We start from the raw sequence: 19,338 nt of genomic DNA, 5'->3' as shown, positions 1-19,338 counted from the left end.
AAAGTGAAATTTGAACGATCAAATTGAAAATTTTAGCGCCATTTGAAGACCAAACATGTGAAAAGGCTCTTTCTTTTTGAAATATCAATTTTAGTCCTTGATTTTTCAATTTTAGTTAACAATATAAAATTACTTTTTTGATAAAATTGATCTCTAATTCATTGTGATATTAATTAATGACAAATGACAAGTGGAAACATATAAATCAAAGCAAATAACAACAAATAATATCATGTCGACCTAACTTATAAGGACATGATTAAAAATGAATAAAGTTTAATTATTGAAATGAAAAGAGAAAAATTCAGGGATCAAAGATAAAAAAGTTGGGCATTTCTAGATGTAAATGAATAATATTTTTCTAAAATCTTTTAGTTTATTTATTAATAATTAATAGTTTAAATATCATTATCATTATCATTAATTCATCCAATCATTCTTTGTTTTATAGGTATTTCGAACATTGGCTATCAATTTAGTACACTTCAATATAATGTGTTCTTGATTCGAAAAAGTGCAAAACGAGAACTTGTGATCGCTTAGGAGAAAGATGAACTTGGCAATGAAAGCAAGAAAACCATTGTGACTCCTTTGGAAGGAGAAGGGAGGAAAATTCACGAGTCCTTCAAGTCCATCTTTCGGCTTACCAAGAGGCATGAGAGCAACACGGTAAAATTAGGCATTGAATATGAGAAACAAAATTAATTACATGGAACCATCTAGGTGGTGATTCAGTGATAAAAACTTAGGATCAAGAGGTTTGCTCCTTCTGTGGTCTCAGATTCGAGCCCTGTGGTTGCTCATATGATGGCCACTGAAGGCTTACATGGTCGTTAACTTCAGGGCCCGTGGGATTAGTCGAGGTACGCGCAAGCTGGCCCGGACATCCACATTAAACTAAAAAAATAAAAATTAATTACATGGCAAGCCAGCATTGCGAAGGACAAATATTCTATTATCAATTATCAGTTATCATGATACCTTTTAGTAGTTTTTGTTATTGCAATTTTAAAATAAATTATTAAAAAAAATTATAATTATTTTAATTAAGATTTTTTTAAAAATATTTTAGTGAAACTCGTTCAAGTACTATAACTAAATACTTTCAAAACAATGGTTAAAATAAAATATAGTTTTAACCACATTTTATTAGATTAAAACTCTATTTATTTTTGTGTTTAAAAAGTATTTTTCAAAAAAAAATTTTATTTTTATTTTTATATTGTTTTGATGTATTGAAATCAAAAATATTTTTTAAAAAATAAAAAAAATTATTTTAATATATTTTTAAATAAAAAATATAATAAAAAATAACTAACAAACACATGTACAAACACAGGAATCTGAATTGATAAAGTTAAAAAGAAAATAATATTTTTTAAAAAGGAATTATGATGGGATGTATGCTTTGGGACTAAAATAAAATAATTATTATAGTACATGCAAGTTATAGTTTCAGAATATAAATCCATCCTTTATGGAATCATTAGTCATTACATCAGACAAGATGATAAGGACAATTATTTTGTTAATGTATTTGGTCCGAAATGTACTAGAAATAAAATATTTACCGAAAAAGGTTCAAATTAAAGTAATAAAACAGTAATTAGTCGCTTAGATTTGCCAAGTCTCCATCTCTAACTAACCTGAAATATTATATGCTCTCCAGCCTTGTCTCTGTTTCTCTCTCTCTCTCTCTCTATCTCTCTCTCTCTCAACCAACTCCGATCTCTTTTATCTCCAATTCACGTCCAATCTCTCTGCTCCATCACCGTTTAAATCTCTCAAAGTTGTACTCCTCTACAAAATTATCTACTCAATGAATTAAAAATGGTATGCTCTCTCAGTCTCTGCATCATCAACCAATAAGTTTGTGTAATTGTAAAAGTCTTGACATTTTCATTCAAGATTATTTCTTTTTGAATCTGGTTTCTTTTTCTTGAGATTTGATGGATGCCCATTTTGTTTTTCTATCATCTCTCTAGTGTGGTGTGGTTAAAAATGGCTTTGAGCAAGGATTTTTGAGGTTCTGGATTGGTGTATATTTGTAATGCTGTTGTTATACTTTGAAACTATTGTGATTTTTTGAGATTGATGTTGGTTTTGTTTTGTCTTTGTTGATACGATAATGTCTGGTTCAGTGGTTCTTTGATTGATACTATGGTGGGTTTGAACTTCGAAGTGCTTTCACATTGGAAAGTCGGGTTCTTGGAGGATCATGAAATGGGAAATTGAGAGTCCTTTTTTTGTTAGAATGAGAATTGTTTGTTGATTATTGGTAGTATGGTTGAGTGAGGTAATGTCTACTTTTAATAGGAGTAAGTCAATAAACCAGAGGACCTTGGGTGTTGGAACCCCAAGAACTGCTAGTTTCGGAAGCCCCAGAGTAAAATTGACCTCAGTCTCGCATTGGTTTCGATGGCTTGTTGTGATTGGAGCTTTGTTTCCATTTTCTATTGCCATTGCTGGAGGTTACTTTTATCTTCTTCCAAGTCTCACTCAAGCATTTCAGGGTTTTGGTACTTCCAAGCTCAATGATTCGATGGAAGAATGCAATCTCTTTGATGGAAATTGGGTTTTCGATGAGAGTTACCCTTTATACAATGCTTCAGAATGTCCTTTTGCAGAACAAGGATTCAATTGCTTAGGGAATGGAAGGAGAGATGAGGATTATCTTAGATGGAGGTGGAAACCCAAGAGGTGTGATATTCCACGATTCAATGTACATGATATTTTGGAAAGGCTTCGAAATAAGAGGGTTGTATTTGTTGGTGATTCTATGAGTAGAACACAGTGGGAATCATTAATATGTTTGCTCATGACTGGAGTGGAGGATAAAAACAGTGTTTATGAAGTCAACAATCATAACATAACAAAACGGATTAGATTTTTAAGTGTCCGATTCAACTCCTTTAATTTCACAGTCGAGTTCTTTCGCTCGGTTTTCTTGGTGCAGCATGTTTGGATGCCTAGACATGTGCCAAGGAGGGTTAGGTCGACACTTAAACTGGACAAGTTGGACGATATTAGCAACCAGTGGGTAAATTCGGATATTCTCATATTCAACACAGGACATTGGTGGGTGCCTGAGAAGCTCTTTGAAACGTAAGTTCTCCAACCTAAGTTTTCATTTGCACTCATGGATCTTTTATTTTGAATTTAAATTCAAAATTTCAAGCATAGGTTTTCATAAATGATTTTGATGGAAAAAACATATTGAACCAAATTATTTCAGGCGCAATGTTGCCCACTCTTCATGGCACATTTATTGGATTAATTGGCTGATGTTCTGTATCTCGGATTTTTACATCTTTTGGAATCCACAGAAGTCTGTGCTTTGGATGCTTTAGAATTAAGTTGCACTTTACTTGCTACTATTGTTATTAATTGAAGTGCCTATGATAAAAAGCTGCTGCAACAAAATATGGTTTGGTGGGATTTGCAGCTTAGCAACTTGCTTTGTGAGAAAGATGCTTTTCCTTCTGAGGATACCGTTTCCACTAGAGAAAAGGAATGACTACTTGTGTCAAAACGTATGTTGTCAACTATGTATAATTAATCATAATGCAGGACCTAGAATATTAGTTTTTCTTATGCATTTCGAACTGGAGTCTAAGGTTGAAAAAAGTTGTATTTTGAAATTCAAAATATACACTGACGGTGCATGTCTAGCAGTATTCGAGAAGTATAACAAGACTAATTAACATTCTGCTTTACCACTTTATCCTTGTGTAGACTGAATTTCATGAATATCATGCTGTGGCATCAGTGTTTCTGCATCTTGCACATGGCTAACTTAATCCCCTATAAGTGCACATTATCGTATTATTTCCTACCACAGGCATGAGCTCCCCATTTTACATGAAAATTGTGTTTTGAACAGGGGCTGCTATTTCCAAGTTGCAAATACTGTAAGACTTGGAATGTCAATTCCCGTTGCCTTCAGAATTGCACTGGACACTTGGGCATCATGGGTTGAGAAAATGATTGACACAAATAGAACACATGTCTTCTTTCGGACATATGAGCCATCTCACTGGAGGTACTCTTTAATTCTGAAACCACATTTGGCGCGCTCCCTCCCAAAAATGCTTAGCTTTCTATTTTGTGTATCTGCTAAAAATCTAGTATATGTTTTGGTGCAAGATTTTGTCATACCTGTCCTGCCTGTTCTCATTGAAGAGTACTATTATAAAACTATCTTCGCTCCTGCCTGTTCTCATTGCAGAGTATTACTATAAAACTATCTTCGCTCCTTTGCTTTTCCTTTCTTTTTCTTTGTGTTTACCAAAACTGACGTCACTTCTCGTAATGATGGGCATATTAAAGCTTCATGCATGTTTATTAGCAGTTGCTATTCACACATTTTATCATCTCATTTATTTGCTCTACTTGTTTCCTTATTTTTAAATTCACCATGTCTATAAGTTGCACATTTACTCTCTTTGATGTGACTAAATATGATTTTTTTTTTTTTTTTTTTTGGAATCAGTGAACAATCTCATAGGCTTTGCAATATGTCCAATATTCCAATCTCAGAAGCAGGAGGCAAGGACAGAAGTGTATTTTCAGACACAATATTGGAAGCGGTAAAAAATCTGACAGTTCCTATAACTGTACTCCATATAACCTCCATGTCAGCTCTCAGGAGTGATGCACATGTGGGCAAGTGGAATGGCAATCCATCTATACCTGATTGTAGCCATTGGTGCCTACCTGGAGTACCAGATATGTGGAACGAAATTTTACTGTCGTACCTGCTATCCCTGTCATGAGCTTCCTCTCAGATTAATTGCAGCGGAATGTGAGTATCACTTCCTATATTTTTCCCTTACTTCAGTGCATCGAAGTGTAATTTATTATCTGCTCTCCTCTATCTCCGTCTCTTTCTGTAATGTCCGCCATAAGTGTGTTTTTGGGTGTTGAGTGGACATATATTTGAACCTAAGTCCTGCTTTGACCCCATTTCATCCTCCAAGGGAAACCTAGAAAGCCAAATAACCACTACTTGCATCAGCAAACGGACTTAATACTTTCTTCTTTATGAGTTATTACCATCTCTGCTAAGGGCAGTCATTCATTTTTGTTCACATTATAAAATGACTTCTTCTATGTCAGTTTCTATCAGCGCTTAAACTTGTTTGTCTTGGTTTAGGAACATTCTGCTAGAAAACTGGAGAAACAGGAGCAGGAATTTATGCTCTGCGTTGTCACTTGCCTAGTCTTAATTTTTGCACTTGCTGCCCAACAACATAAACATTCTCTGACGATGAAAACCCAGTCTCCAATATAAAAACAGGGAATTAATCACCACAAAAGCTCCCATTTCAGTTATTGATGGCAAATTTTCCGTAGAAATAAAAGGTGGGGGGGCATGCACTTAGAACAATGTTTCAAGTTGATTTTCTTTCCTCGTTGCAGATTGAAAAGTGTACATTTACTACCTGTCAAGTCAGCCACACCCCACCTCTGGTCCACGAGCAGCTCTGGTGTGAATTGTGAAGCCAGAAGAATTGGGAATATTTGGTCTGGGCTTTCTCGCAGTTTCTACTTGTTATCTTTTGTTTACTGAAGTTATGTTGCAATACTGATTTTGCACCTGGTGTTTTGATGAAAGTGTAGGTTACACAGAAAATACAGTTTTGAAGAGAAACCAATTTGTTCATTCTTTTTGCAAATTTTTGGTTGTTGGGAAGGGGCTGAAATCTGGTCTCCAATGTATAACAATTTTGTCCACCTTGTAGTAAAAATGATGGTTCTGGTTTTTGTTTCTTGAACAAAATGGAAAAGGGAAAGTGATGAAATAGAAATTCTCTATTGTATTTGTCAATTCTTGAATTGGTGCTTGTGCTTCTGAGACAGCTTGATGTATTACAGTGTGATAAGAAGGTTGCCCTTTTTTATTTTTGAGGACCTGCTTTCATGATCATTTCTGCTCTGCAAATTCCTTTTGTCATATATAAGCAACAACCACTAGCCCCGCCAACTTGCATGGAAACAAAGTCAGGTTAAGAGTTGTGAAGATGAATGACTTGAATTTAGCCCTCAAAAACTACCTAAATCGAGAAAATATTTTCTATGATTTCAGTATTCATGAGAATCTGAGAAATCTTAAGAATGAAATCTCCAAGAATCTCTTAATATATTATAGACAATGATGTAAATTTGATCTCTTGATATATTATGCAGTTCATCCCATCAGTGCAGTACAGATCACCCAGGTTGCTTCTTCCAGAGTTGGCCAAGTCATTTTTATATGTTTTCTTTGATGAGAAGATAGGATCTCCATGTTAAGTAATTTATCAATGTACAAAAAAAATTAACCAAGATTTCCTTCTTTTTTTTCTTGCTAATTTATCTTTATTTGCTCACAAGGAAATTTCAATTCATTTTTACATGCTCACGTTTGACATTTTCCTGCTTATATATCTCACAATCATTTTTTTTTGTTAGATTTTAAAAATAAAATAAAATTTTAAAAAATAATTTTTTAATATATTTTCAATTTAAAAAATACTTTAAAAAAACACAATATAACATATACCAATATCACACTAAAAGGCTTTATAAACTGGGTAAACTGTATCTCATTTTCATATTTCACCTGCCTTTAACATGTAAGCTACTGTCGAAAACAATTTAACCGACCTCATGAGATTGGAAGCCACCTCTATGCCTTCATTCCCTCCACAGTTGGGGATCCGTCCAGTGCCCAGCATTTAAGGAATTCGACATGATTGCACAATGTAGGGTTCAGTCTTTGTTCTTCATATAGATTATCAAAGAAAAAAAAAAACATCAGAGGCAGAGCAAGTCATTATCAGAAAGAATCAAAATATGACTATTACTAATTGGTCAATGTATAGACGAGTCATACCAATCAACTCCATTGATATTCCTATCATGAGATGTAGAAAGGACACCTCTCAAATAATCAGAAAAACAAAAGAAGTGTTTTTTAATGCAATCAATGACAACTCTTTGAAAAACTTAGCATGTGAGTAAAGTTACTCAAAGCTTAGAAGCATGCAAAACATTTAACAACTGAAAACTCTTCTCGAGAGTCGACAGTATAAATAGGCAAAAGCACAACTCATAATATTCGTATCTCAGAAGCAGCAAAACATAATCTGTCAGCTTCCATCTCTTTCCCAAATTGAAATGGCTCCTCTTGATAACTATGACTACAACTTCCCATATTTTCCTCTACCACCACCGCATAATCCTCCATCCCCTCCAAAAGTTGTGCCACCTCATAATTATCCATCCCCTCCAAAAGGGTCCCCACCCCATAATCCTCCGCCACCACACATTATACCCTCCCCTCCAAAAGTTGTCCCACCTCATAATTATCCATCCCCTCCAAAAGGGTCCCCACCCCATAATCCTCCGCCACCACACATTAAACCCTCCCCTCCAAAAGTTCCTCCACCACATCATCCAATTACTCCACCATCCCCATTCCCAGTGCCAGCAACCCCACCCAATCATCCATTTCATCCACCACCACCCCATCACATTCCTCCACCATCACCACCTCATATTATTCCACCTGCACCCTCTCATGTTATTCCACCTCCACCGCCAACACCAGGACATCATTCAACTGTTATAATTGTTGTCTTTGTCTCACTTGGTGGCCTATTCTTTCTTGCATTCCTCTCTGTTGCTCTCTGTTGCTTCATTAAGAAGAAAAAGAAGAAAACGGTTCAGAAAACTGAAATCTTAGAGTTTGATGAGCATACTAAAGTCCAGGAAGCCATTATTCCAGGCCCACATGGTGAGAAAATCACAGTACTAAACATTGAAGAGGATGTGCATCTTGTGGAGGAGATTAAGAAAAATGAAAAACTGGCTGAAGGTTCGCACATTAAATTGGCACATGATCATCCCCTGGATTCTGATATAGCAACATCCTCTTCTCGGTCCAATCAGCAGCATCTCGAGCACAAGGTCTGATTGAAACACAAGCGAATGAAATAAGTGGCAATGTAATCGTATATTCCTCACCATCAACAATATCCCTACTGGGATAATACATGAAATATTTCTTAATTCTTTTTCAAAGTTGTCGATACTTCTGTTTTAATAAAAAGTAAAGCTTGTTGGACAGTAAGGTCATGCTCCTTCATATTCCTTCATATTAGAAATCCGAACCACACCAAGAAATTAAAATCAGAATTAGCACTATGGCATTAAAAGAGATGAAATTAAATCTCCAATAAAATATTGACATTATCGCAAACTGGACACTCATCTACCCCATTAACATCCTAATTTAAGTGAGTGATCATGCAACATCGAATTAAACAGAAAACAACAAGTGTACACTTTGAGGCTTTACATGATAATACTGTTATAGCATCTGGTACTAGCTACAGAAAAACATGTCCTCTCATATCAGAAACTATTTTCACCTTAAAAAACATCAAGTATTTAACTGACGTTTAAACAAGGGGGGTCCATGATATTGGCTACAAAAGGTACCGTGCTCATAATGAGCATCATCATTTTACTCAAACCCACTTCTGTAGCATTATCATAATTGTCATCAACCATTATAATTACAGGGACTGGTGTCAAGTCTGGGATGACATCAGAATATTGCCTTTGGTTACTAAATGATAGTTATGAAGCTAAGCGACAAATTGAAAATACTAAAAAATAAATTGATTTGACTTACATTTTAGGCTTGCGTAGTGATATTACACGGGGAACATCCTAAGGGAAAGTTCTAGACATTACCTCCACTAGGGTAAGTTTACTACCTGGTTACAAATGGTCTTCCACTGCTCATTGAGGATTGATATGAGGTCTACAACCTTGTATGTGAAAGTTTAGGCTATGACCATGTCAGATTGACATACTAACCATATCAAAATATCTTTTCTAAAGAAAGGTTTTTTGGTTTTGAGAGGGGAAAAGGTTTGAAAGTTGTGTTAAATGTAAATGAATCTTCATATGGTATTACCCTAATTGGTCTTTTAGAGTATAGGGTAAAGAATTGATTATGTTAAAGGAAAAATATTATTATCTTAAAGCATCTTAAAGCATTTTTCCTGAGAGAAGCTGCAAAAGGTACCGTGCTCATAATGAGCATTATCATTTTACTCAAACCCACTTCTATAGCATTATCATAATTGTCGGCAACCATTCGCTGGGATGGCATCAGAATACTGCCTTTTGTTACTAAATGATAGTTATGATGCTAAGCCACAAATTGAAAATACTAAAAAATAAAACTGGAAAATCTGATCTTAAAGGATGGTGGCCATACCCGTTTAATTGCACTCAACAAGCAATGAACAGTTGTCAGTTAAGATGCGAAACCTAAATGTATTTAGATTTCAAGGACAGGGTAGTCCAAGCTTTTCCTTCTAAGCTAGTCATACCATGCCATATGTCTGAACAAGGAAAGAAAAACAAATGACCTGATCAACTGCAATGCCTGTGGCACAATAAATCATCCAGTGAGTGTGATATTACAAAATTTTATGAAAGGGAGCATGATGAAATATTAATAACATGGATTTCTAGTTCAAAATCACCAGGCAACATTAGCACCTTGATCATTCTATCTAAAATTTCACACGTCACTTTTGTCAATGGATGAGAATGACATCCTTGGTAGAATTTGTGTACTGTTCCTGCTATTGTTATCCAGCTACAACCAGGAGTTTTAGCCAAACCCAATTCTCTCATCTTTGCCCTGGTTATTGTTATACCATCTGAAATACCATGAGATTTGTAAATATAACACAAGGCTATATAGTTTCCGGGGTTACTTGGTTCCAGTTCAAAAAGACAATGAGCAGCTATTTCACCAATATTGACATTCTTGTGCATCACACAACCACCCAGTAGCGCACCCCAGACACTTGCAGTTGCTTCTAACTTCATTCTCTGTACTAATCCAAGAGCTTCCTCGAGATAGCCAAAACGACCTAAGAGGTCCACCATACAAGCATAGTGCTCTACACTGGGTTCAAACCCATAATGTGATTGCATTGAATAAAAGATCCTCCGGCCTTCATCAATTAGACCTGAATGGCTGCAACTAGCCAAAACTGCAGTTAGTGTGACAGGGTTAGGTTTAAGTCCAAAACCTTTCATTTTCTTAAAAACTTCCAGAGATTCCTCTGCTCTCCCATGAACCCCATAACAGGATATCATTGTGGTCCATGTAACAACATTCAAACTGCGCATGTTCCTGAAAACCTTTTCTGAATCATTCAAGCACCCGCACCTGGCATACATATCAATCAACGAGTTACTAATTACAACGTCCACATTGAACAAAGTACTCTTCACTACTCGCCCATGAATTTCCTTCCCTTTCATCAAGTCACCTTCCCCTCCACAAGCATTCAAAATACTCGGTACCACCAAAGCATCCAACTTTACCTCTTCCTCAACCATATTCCTAACCAAACTCAAAGCCTCCACATAAAACCCTGCCCTCCCAAACCCAGAAATCATCAAATTCCAAACACCACAATCCCTCCACAACATATTAGAAAACACTCGCTTCGCCTCAACCAATTTCCCACCTTTCAAGTAAAAATCCAGAACAGAACTTCCCACAACAACATATCCCTCAAAACCAAGTCTAATCACCCAACCATGAAGCACAAACCCCAAATAACAATCTCCCACTCCAGCTACTGCCTTAAACAGTGGAGGCAACGTATAGTGATCCGGTCGAAAACCCATTTTCAAAAACTCATCAAAGATACAAATAGCATCAGAGTAACAATAATTCTGCGCATACGATGACATCATAATATTCCACGAATGCATGTTTCTTTCAGGCATTCTATCAAACACTTTACGAGCTTCTAGAAGAAACCCAGATTTCGAGTAGGCTAACAAGAGATCAGTTTGAAGGGTAACGTTGCTGAGGTAGTTACTTAAAACGATTTGGGCATTGATTTGTTTGGCTTGATAGATTAAAGAGTGATTGGCGCAGTGTCTTAGTAGAATCGAGAGGTGGTAAGCTGTTTTGTATGTCATTGGAACTTGGCTTTTTGAATGTTTAACGGTCGAGTCATGAAATGGCGCGAAGGAGAAAGAAGTTGAAGAGATACGGTGGTTAAGTTTCAGGCTGTCAGCTTGTAGAATATACCATTTATTTTACCCGTTCTTGGCTGCAGATAATATATTTAAAAAAAAAAAACAGTTGTATATAGAAGCTTTATCAACATATTTTTATACATTAAAAAAATTAAGTGTAAATAAAAAAGTTATTTTTATATATAATCAAATAAATCGAGAACTATGTATATTAATAAATAAATAAAATTAATAATAAATGAAGATAAAAATTAAAAAATTTAAAAACATATATAAATCAAGATATATGAATTCGCAATACACGACTTTGATACATTTGTGTTTAATAATATTTTTTTACTAAAATTAAATTTGTATTTAATCAAATGATAATAGAAATAGACACACATGAAATTGATTGAATAAAAAAAAGAAAAAAATATTATGTAATTTTACATATATTAGAAATATTATCCAAAAGTAAATATTTTCTATTTATACAAAACATAAAAAAAATTATAGATGAATTAGAATAATTTGTTCAAAAACTAAATGTATACAAAATAGGTAAAAAATAATAGTTATTTAAAAGAGGTTCAAAAAAACAATAAAAGAGAGAAGATGTATTAATTTAAATATAAATTAAAAAATTATTTTGAAAAATACATATAATAATGCATAAATTTAAAAAATTACAAAAAAAGACAGACGATGCTAGATCTGACTTATTTAGTAAGGGCCTATATGCATAGACGCTTAATTTTGTTTTTGGGGCAAAGCCCCAATTGTTTTTTTTTATAAATAAAATCGTTGTCTAATTTTGACAAGATTCCAATCACTATAGTGGCTGGAAAATCAGGATTGAAATTGTTTTACCTGAAAATACCTTGAACACCTTGCTAAATCCATCTATGCCCTCAGAAAACCCAAAATCAATCCGAAACCAAAATTCTTTCTAGGCTTATATCAATATTTCTAGGCACTCTCAAGGTCTTTTATATATATATATAAACATAAATTGAACCCCCCTTATAAAATGAAATTATTTGATATAAAAATCAATTGTCTTGGTGGCACAAGTCGGTGTCAATGATTTTTTTTTTCTCTTTACCACTAGAATCTAACAATCTCTCTCTCTCTGTCTCTCTCTCTCTCTCTCCCCTTTCATGTCTCAAACCATAGCTAAAAGGCAACAAAAATAAACTTTTGTACCAAAATTGACCTAAAACACTTAGAAAATACCTTAAACATCTTGATAAATCCATATATAGCCTAAAAAAACATAAAAAAACACCTCAAAACTCAAAATTAACCCGAAACTAAAAATCTTCCCGAGTTCAAATATGTTTTTTAGGCACTTTCAAGGTAAAAAAAACTTAATTTGAACTCCTTTCATCAAATTAAATCAAATCTTTTGACATAAAGATCGATCATTTTAATAACTGGAATCGGTAACAACAACATTTTTCTCTCTCTACCGTTGAAATCTAACAATTACTCTCTCTCTCCTCTCTTAAACCAAGAACAAAAAAAAATAACAAAAATAAATTTTTGTACCATAATTGAATTGAGAAGATATTAAGGAAACAAATAGGTATAATATGTGAAGTTTGAGGACTAAAGTGATCTTTTTTTAGAACTTTGAAACCATCACCCATTTATGATGTTTTTTTCAGTTTTATCCCTTGTCTTTCAATTTTTTTGTTAGTCAACAAATTTAATCCAATTTTTCTTTAATTTGGCCAAAAACAATATAATCACGTAAAAAAAGGTTTGGACCCAAATGAAAAAATAAAAAAATTTAAATAGTGAGTGCACAGTAAAATGCGAGAGAGTGAACAATGAACATATACATTAAAAAACCTATGCCTTTTAGTGTTTTCTATAACTAGATTATGTACCCCTTCTAAGTTGCAAGTCAAATTAATTTAAAAAAAACATTAAAAACAATATTTAAGTATTGCTCACGTGTTTTCAAGAAAGAAAAAAATTAAATCAAGTAGGGATTAATCTGATGTTACTTCATTAACTTGGCAAGTTTAAAAGCAACCTGAACAATCAGAAAAAAAAAAAAACATAGTTTGCCTAAAAAAATTTTAAGACGACATTTTAAAAAATATATATATATTAAGATGACAACATATTAGATTGACCTAGGTCAACCCAAGTTAACATGTAAAATTCAAGGATTGGATCATGAGATAGTGATAACCTCATAGAAAACAAATAAAAAATATATTAAAGCCCAATTCTTAAATAACTCAATGTTGAAGAATGAAATTGAAATATAAATCAATTAAAAAATAACAAAAAAACCTGAGTCAACTAGGGTTAACATGTCAAACTTGCATCATGAGACCAAAATAACCTAATGGAAAGCAAATCAGAATAGATTATGAAGCTTAAATTGAAGGATGAATTTAAAAAATTCAATAAAAAAAGAACAAAAAGAAAAACAAAGTCAACCTGCCAAGCCTTTGACTCGAGTTATGAAACTATGATAACCTCTTAGAAAAAAAAACTAAAATAGATTATGAAGATTAATTCCTAATTAACCCAAATATTAAAGGATGAAAATGAAAAAAAAATCAATTACAACAAAAAACCCAGAAAAACTTGAACCAACTAGGTTAACTCATAACTCAGATCATGAAACTAAGATAACCTCGTAAAAAGCAAAACGAAACAAATTATGAAACTTAATTCTCAATTAACCTAAATATTAAAGAATAAAATTAAAAAAAAAACCTCAATTACAAAAAAATAAGACTCATAAACACTTGAATCATCCGAGTTAACCCACAAAACTCATGCCTTGAGTCATGAGACAAGGATAACCTGAAAGAAAATAAATCAAGACAAATTATAAATCTTAATCCTCAATAAGTCTGATGTTAAAGGATGAAATTAAAAAAAAATTATATTTACAAGAAAAGAAAAGAAAAGTGTTGTATTGATGTTTTTGCTAATAATATCGATGTTTGTGGATATAGTTGGGTCGAGTTTGGATCCATAATTGTATCTAATCTAACTTTTGATTATTTACAAATTGTAGACTTGACCCATTCAATTTTTTTTGGGGACTAGAATGAGTTGAATAAATCAGGTTGAACTAATTTTTTTATGGATATTATATATATTCATGGGTTGAGTTTATATTGCTAATTTTCAAAGGTTCACATTTAGAAGCGGCCTATAGCATGGACGGTATATACCATGATATCCTCAATGTTAGGTCTAATTTTTATACATTGCATCACCATTAAATTTTAGTTAACTCTTTGTTCCATTCAGCAAAAGAGAGAAGTAATTTTTTGTTACGTTAAAGAAATCAAATAGGAAGCTCAATATCAAAAACTTTAAGGCTGAGACTTTTCTAAATAAAATGAAAAAAATTATTCAATTTATAAACTATCAATAACTAAAGACAAAAAGAGTATATGATATACAAGTTGAATCGGGTACTCGGTTTCAAAAATCTCAATCTACCACCCGACCTGTTATATCAATTTCTTAAGTTTTTTAAACCATTGTCATTTGTAATATCTATATTATCTGAATTTGATACGTTGGGTCGGGTTAGATAATGCAAACATTACAAATAGACTGTTTAGTTTTAACACCTCTAGAATATAACTAGGTTATTTTCTGCGCTCTCGTTGTGGCTTGACCAAAATTGTTTCGAATATAAAAATACAGTTGTTTGGATTGTTTATGGATATGTGAAGTTGTCTGGATTACATTAGAACAACTCTTACACAATTCAATTTTAAACTTGAGCTAAGTAAAGATCTGAGTATAAATGTTTTTTTTTAATCAATTTCATCATTTTTTTCTCGATTTCTTCTATAGATTTTTTTTACCGATCAATCAAGTTATTTTTGGAGCGACAAAATCGACAAAATAAACAAAATCACTTTAAAACAACTTCCACATAAATTAATTTTAAATCCAAGTTAGATAAAAAAATTCAACAAAAATATTTTTTCAATTAATTTCATTCATTTTTCTTCTTCATTTTATCTTCAAATATTTTTTTTTATCGATAAATTAAGTTATTTTTAGATCTATTAAATCAATTAAATTATTTCAAGATAACTAGAAAACAATTTAATTTTAAACCAAGTCAAGAATTTCAAATCAAAAGATTGATTAGATATAATGATATTGTTAAAAAAAACCTTTATTCTCTTCACATTTTTCTGACAGGCAGCCGAGCACAGACAAATGTAGTGTTGTTTTCATCCTCAAACACTTTTTTTTTTCAAATGCATTAATATCTACTTTGTTAAATTTGTTATGAATGGGCAAAATTAAAAGTCAGGGAACTAGGTGGCTGTTTAACACTATGGGCGAAAAGTTCACTTCTGTTCTTCACCTCAAGGACAAACATGGAGAGGGGTTTTCACCAACTTGTTATAGATGAGGAAGGAAGGCTACTTGAAGATGTTCACCATACAGAACAAACAAAGATCTTTAATTGGAAACGATGCGTACACTTTCATCACAGTTTCTGTACAAAAATACCAGCTAGCCCTTTCTTCTACGCCCAACAAATCTGGCAGGACTAAACTGAGCAAGATCAACAATGGTGGACTGCCCATCTACTATAAGCTCAGCCATTGCAGCCCCAGTAGCAGGACCGTTTAAAATACCCCAACAGTTGTGCCCAGTGGCAACATAACAACCCTTCACCCCGGGAATCTCCCCGATTACGGGAACACTATCGTCAGTGCATGGCAAGAAGCATGCTTGCTCCGCCTTCAACAGTGCCTCTCCTTCTACCAAATGGCTCGACACCGTACTGGCTACTCTCTTTAGCACCTCTAATGATTCTGGGTCGCCCACTATCTGCTCTGGATCCTCCGGCACCTCAACCTCGGATGACATTCCGCACAAGTACACCTCCCCTATCAATCAAGTCATTTATTTTACTACTAACTGCCATAATTTATTATTCCCCCCCCCCAAAAAAAAAAAAAGTTAAAATGGAATACGGTAAATACCTGAGGGACGTGGATACACTTCAGGGTCCATGGGCTTGCCACCTTGGGCCGGATAATAACTCAAAAAAAGAGCATGAGGGGTTATAGCATCAGGCTCTTTAGGCTCCAAAACAATACTATGGGCTCTAAGCCCATAAACTCTAAACAAAGAACTCAGCATCTCAAACTTCCCAGACCATGGCCCAAGTGCCAAAACCACTGAGTCTGACTCAATAACTCGCCCCCCTTCAAGCACCACTGAGTCTACCCGCCCTCCCTCAACCCCAACACTATCCACTTTCCCTATCACCACTTCCACCCCGTATTTCTCCACGGCTTTTGATAAAAGAGTTTTTGTGAACATCTGGGGGTGGACTTGCGCCGTTGTTTCAGTTGACCCAATGGCTCTAAGGTCTCGGGCAGGCCCATCAACCCAAGAAGGCAAATTTTGAACACGCGAGGATTGACTCTGTTTTCCTGATTCAGTGATTGTGAGGCTTAGGGTAGTGAGTGGACGGTAGCCGTAGGATTCAGTGCCGTTAAGTTCTTCAGAAAGTGAACGGTGAAGATTGAAGCTGGCACGGGCAAGAGAAGATAGAGGCCCGCTGTCGCACCAATCTAAGGCGAGGAATCCTCCGGACTTTCCTGAAGCGGCGCATGCGACGGATGATTTCTCAATTAGCGTGACGGCGGCTCCCTTCTTGGCAAGGAAATACGCCGTGCAAACCCCGATTACCCCACCGCCGCAGACGGCTACGCGTTTTGGTTGCGGGTCCATGGATGATGGTGGCGGTGGTGGAGAGGAGCAGTGGACTGGGGTTGTTTTGGTCTTTTTGAAGGTTTGCAGAAGTGAAGAGAGAGTGAAAGTTGTTGGTGATGGCAGCGATGTAGCCAACATGGTTGGGTGCCGTTTGTTTTTGTTAGAAATGTAGAAGCTTCCTTCACATCTGACACGTGTACTATAACAAAAGAATATTTGATGATTTGTTTTTTATTTTCTTAATTTTGAACCTGAGCCCAGTTGAGGTGATTTTGGGCCTCGGCCCATAAATATCTCAGAAATTCTGCAGATGGGATTTTATTTATGATATGCATTTTTTTTTTGCAATTTGTGATTTGAATATTGAAGTTTTCTTATTTTTATAGAATAACTGCATATAGAATTGGTAAATTATTGATTCAATTGATAACGAGAAATTATGCAATAATGTTGTGTTGGTACGAAATGAAGAGATTAGGAAGAGGAATTTCTATCATGTTTTCAATTAATATTGTTTCAATTGATTACTGTTTGAGGATAAAAAAATAGAGATTGTGAGATATAAATATATTTAATTGAACAAGTAGAAATAAAAAATAAAAAATATATATATTTTCAAGATATTTTTAGAATGAATTTTTATACTTTCAAAACAAAAATTATATAAGAGATATGTTCTATATTTTTATTATTTTCGTCTTTTTTATTATAAGATAGTGACTAAACTTTACCTAAAATATGTTTTCAGGGTATTTTAAGAATGAATTTCTATACTTTTAAAATAAAAATTATATGAAATATATATCTCTTATCTTTATTATTTCTGTTTTTTTTGTTCTAAAATAATGATCAAAATCTACCTAAAAGAATATAAAATTATCTCATCAAACATTCACCATTACTATTTTTTTAATGCATCATATATATATATATATATATATATATATATATATATATATATATATATATATATATATATATAATCAGGTAAAAATAGTTATGAATGCACCAAAAATAAATTGTTTTTTTATATATATAAAGTTTCATAAGAAAGAGTCTTAACTATAATGCATGAAAAAGGACTTCAACATAGCCATAATACATGCTCTGGGTTAGACAATAAGAAGTAAGGAGAACTTTGTCTCCGATTTCAAGGGTTTTTTTTTTTTTTTAATTGTGAATAAAAGCGTTACCATCCTCAGTTTCTGCCAGTTTTTAGTCTCAAATGATGCAATGTTTTTGGAGATATTACAAGTTTATATATATTATTTGTTTGAAATATAGATTCAAAATGGTAAAACAAAAAAGATTTTAAAATTGATAGACACCATTCAGCCCTATAGTGGGCTTGTGATTTCATGTAATTTTTTTCTAAATAAAAAATAATATAATGTAACCACATTTTCTATTTTTTTTTTAAGTTTGGAAAAATATTTTGAAACTTTGAGAGATGAGCAAGTTTCTCTGATTTTCATTAAAAAAAAAGCTGAAAAAAAAGAGAAAAATGACTCGGGGTAGATTTATTGCAAATAATTGCCTCTATATTCGAAAATGGATACATATTAATCACCAACCAAGATGATCAATGATTCTCAAACCCACATCACTTATATGCTTCAAACTATCCTTTCTCCATGTGCAAGCTCAGAAGGAAAAACCAATTCAGGGTACCTTCTAAATGCATTATGGCAAGCATTTGGATAATCTGAGGCACCCATGACATGCATATAAGCATAATCACAAGACTCCGTTACCAGATCTTGAACTGAATCTCGAAGAGCATCAGCAACACATTACTCTACTTGTCTGCACATTCTTTTAGCACCTTCTTCAAGATGGGGTCATTTGGTGTAGTCCTAAGCAATATTTGACATGACAAACAAGATGATGTGGCTATGGCATTAGCCATTCCAACACCATTCATGATAAGTGCTAGAACTTTTGGCGTCTGCTTTTGTGCTTATGATATTAGGTTTGATAGATGAAACACAAATATCATAGTAGTTGGTATTCTTGTAAGTTTTATATTAATGGTTGGTGAAAAATGTAGTCAGGGAGAAGAAGTAACAAGAAAAAGTGTTGGTGTTGACCCCATTAGAGAGAGTGACCAAATTGTTAAAGTACATATCAAGCTTTCTGGACAGGTATTATAGGAAAAAATCCGAGATCATTTGGACCTATAATCAGACCTGCAAAATCAGGCAGAAATTCTACTTGCAACAAGATTCTCTACTTTCACACCACAGATTCAAACAAACATATCTTGAGCCTCAAACATCAAAATCATGCGATTCAAAAGCCCAAAATCATTTACACATCCAGGACTATAACTTTTATGAAGAATACTAGGTCAGATAAAATCGTTTTGAAGGTGAAAATCTAGACGCAATCTGAAGGACAAGATTAGTCTCCTGATCTGATGGGGAAACTAATGGTGCCCAGCATCCCACTACGGCTGAGAGTCTGACATAGAAATGGTGGGTCTTAGAACCCAAGAAAGGTGTAGATCAAGCCTCTAACATGCTATGAATGAAACAATAC

At 33.9% G+C, this 19,338-nt stretch overlaps 4 protein-coding genes across 6 annotated transcripts; 2 read left to right on the top strand and 2 right to left on the bottom strand.

Moving 5' to 3' along the window:
- The first annotated feature begins 1,624 nt into the window (after positions 1-1,624).
- Positions 1,625-5,830, top strand: LOC7479126 (protein trichome berefringence-like 7). Of its 3 annotated transcripts, none has more exons than XM_024602170.2 (5): positions 1,626-1,833; positions 2,142-3,105; positions 3,884-4,042; positions 4,493-4,804; positions 5,422-5,830. In XM_024602170.2, the coding sequence occupies exons 2-4, from the start codon at positions 2,300-2,302 to the stop codon at positions 4,773-4,775; spliced, it is 1,248 nt and encodes a 415-aa protein (XP_024457938.1). In that variant the 5' UTR covers positions 1,626-1,833; positions 2,142-2,299; the 3' UTR covers positions 4,776-4,804; positions 5,422-5,830. The 3 variants fall into 3 exon arrangements, with proteins under 3 accessions (XP_024457940.1, XP_024457938.1, XP_024457939.1); XM_024602171.2 differs by having other exon boundaries at positions 1,986-3,105; XM_024602172.2 differs by having other exon boundaries at positions 1,625-3,105; positions 5,156-5,830.
- A 1,249-nt stretch (positions 5,831-7,079) lies between these two features.
- LOC7466831 (protein TRACHEARY ELEMENT DIFFERENTIATION-RELATED 7) lies at positions 7,080-8,116 on the top strand. Its single transcript, XM_002306981.4, has one exon. The coding sequence runs from the start codon at positions 7,162-7,164 to the stop codon at positions 7,957-7,959; it is 798 nt and encodes a 265-aa protein (XP_002307017.1). The 5' UTR covers positions 7,080-7,161; the 3' UTR covers positions 7,960-8,116.
- Positions 8,117-9,386: 1,270 nt separating this feature from the next.
- LOC7466830 (putative pentatricopeptide repeat-containing protein At3g23330) lies at positions 9,387-10,779 on the bottom strand. Its single transcript, XM_024601312.2, has 2 exons — positions 9,549-10,779; positions 9,387-9,448 (listed from the first exon to the last, which is right to left on the bottom strand). Exons 1-2 carry the CDS (start codon positions 10,777-10,779, stop codon positions 9,387-9,389), a joined length of 1,293 nt encoding a protein of 430 aa, XP_024457080.2.
- A 4,729-nt stretch (positions 10,780-15,508) lies between these two features.
- LOC7466829 (putative oxidoreductase TDA3) lies at positions 15,509-16,984 on the bottom strand. Its single transcript, XM_002306201.4, has 2 exons — positions 16,059-16,984; positions 15,509-15,962 (listed from the first exon to the last, which is right to left on the bottom strand). Exons 1-2 carry the CDS (start codon positions 16,933-16,935, stop codon positions 15,583-15,585), a joined length of 1,257 nt encoding a protein of 418 aa, XP_002306237.2. The 5' UTR covers positions 16,936-16,984; the 3' UTR covers positions 15,509-15,582.
- Positions 16,985-19,338: the final 2,354 nt, after the last annotated feature.

This window comes from Populus trichocarpa, chromosome 5 (genome assembly GCF_000002775.5).
Source record: "Populus trichocarpa isolate Nisqually-1 chromosome 5, P.trichocarpa_v4.1, whole genome shotgun sequence".
NCBI classification, from domain to species: domain Eukaryota; kingdom Viridiplantae; phylum Streptophyta; class Magnoliopsida; order Malpighiales; family Salicaceae; genus Populus; species Populus trichocarpa.
This window is presented reverse-complemented; position numbering and strand designations above follow the sequence as displayed.

Coding starts and splice junctions, on each gene's coding strand:
- LOC7466831 (XM_002306981.4), top strand. CDS start 7,162: ATGGCTCCTCTTGATAACTATGACTACAACTTCCCATATTTTCCTCTA.
- LOC7466829 (XM_002306201.4), bottom strand. CDS start 16,935: ATGTTGGCTACATCGCTGCCATCACCAACAACTTTCACTCTCTCTTCA. Junction 15,963..16,058: donor AGTGTATCCACGTCCCTCAG/GTATTTACCGTA, acceptor CTTGATTGATAG/GGGAGGTGTACTTGTGCGGA.
- LOC7466830 (XM_024601312.2), bottom strand. CDS start 10,779: ATGTCATCGTATGCGCAGAATTATTGTTACTCTGATGCTATTTGTATC. Junction 9,449..9,548: donor CAAGGTGCTAATGTTGCCTG/GTGATTTTGAAC, acceptor ATTGTGCCACAG/GCATTGCAGTTGATCAGGTC.
- LOC7479126 (XM_024602172.2), top strand. CDS start 2,300: ATGTCTACTTTTAATAGGAGTAAGTCAATAAACCAGAGGACCTTGGGT. Junction 3,106..3,883: donor CCTGAGAAGCTCTTTGAAAC/GTAAGTTCTCCA, acceptor TGTTTTGAACAG/GGGCTGCTATTTCCAAGTTG. Junction 4,043..4,492: donor TATGAGCCATCTCACTGGAG/GTACTCTTTAAT, acceptor TTTTGGAATCAG/TGAACAATCTCATAGGCTTT.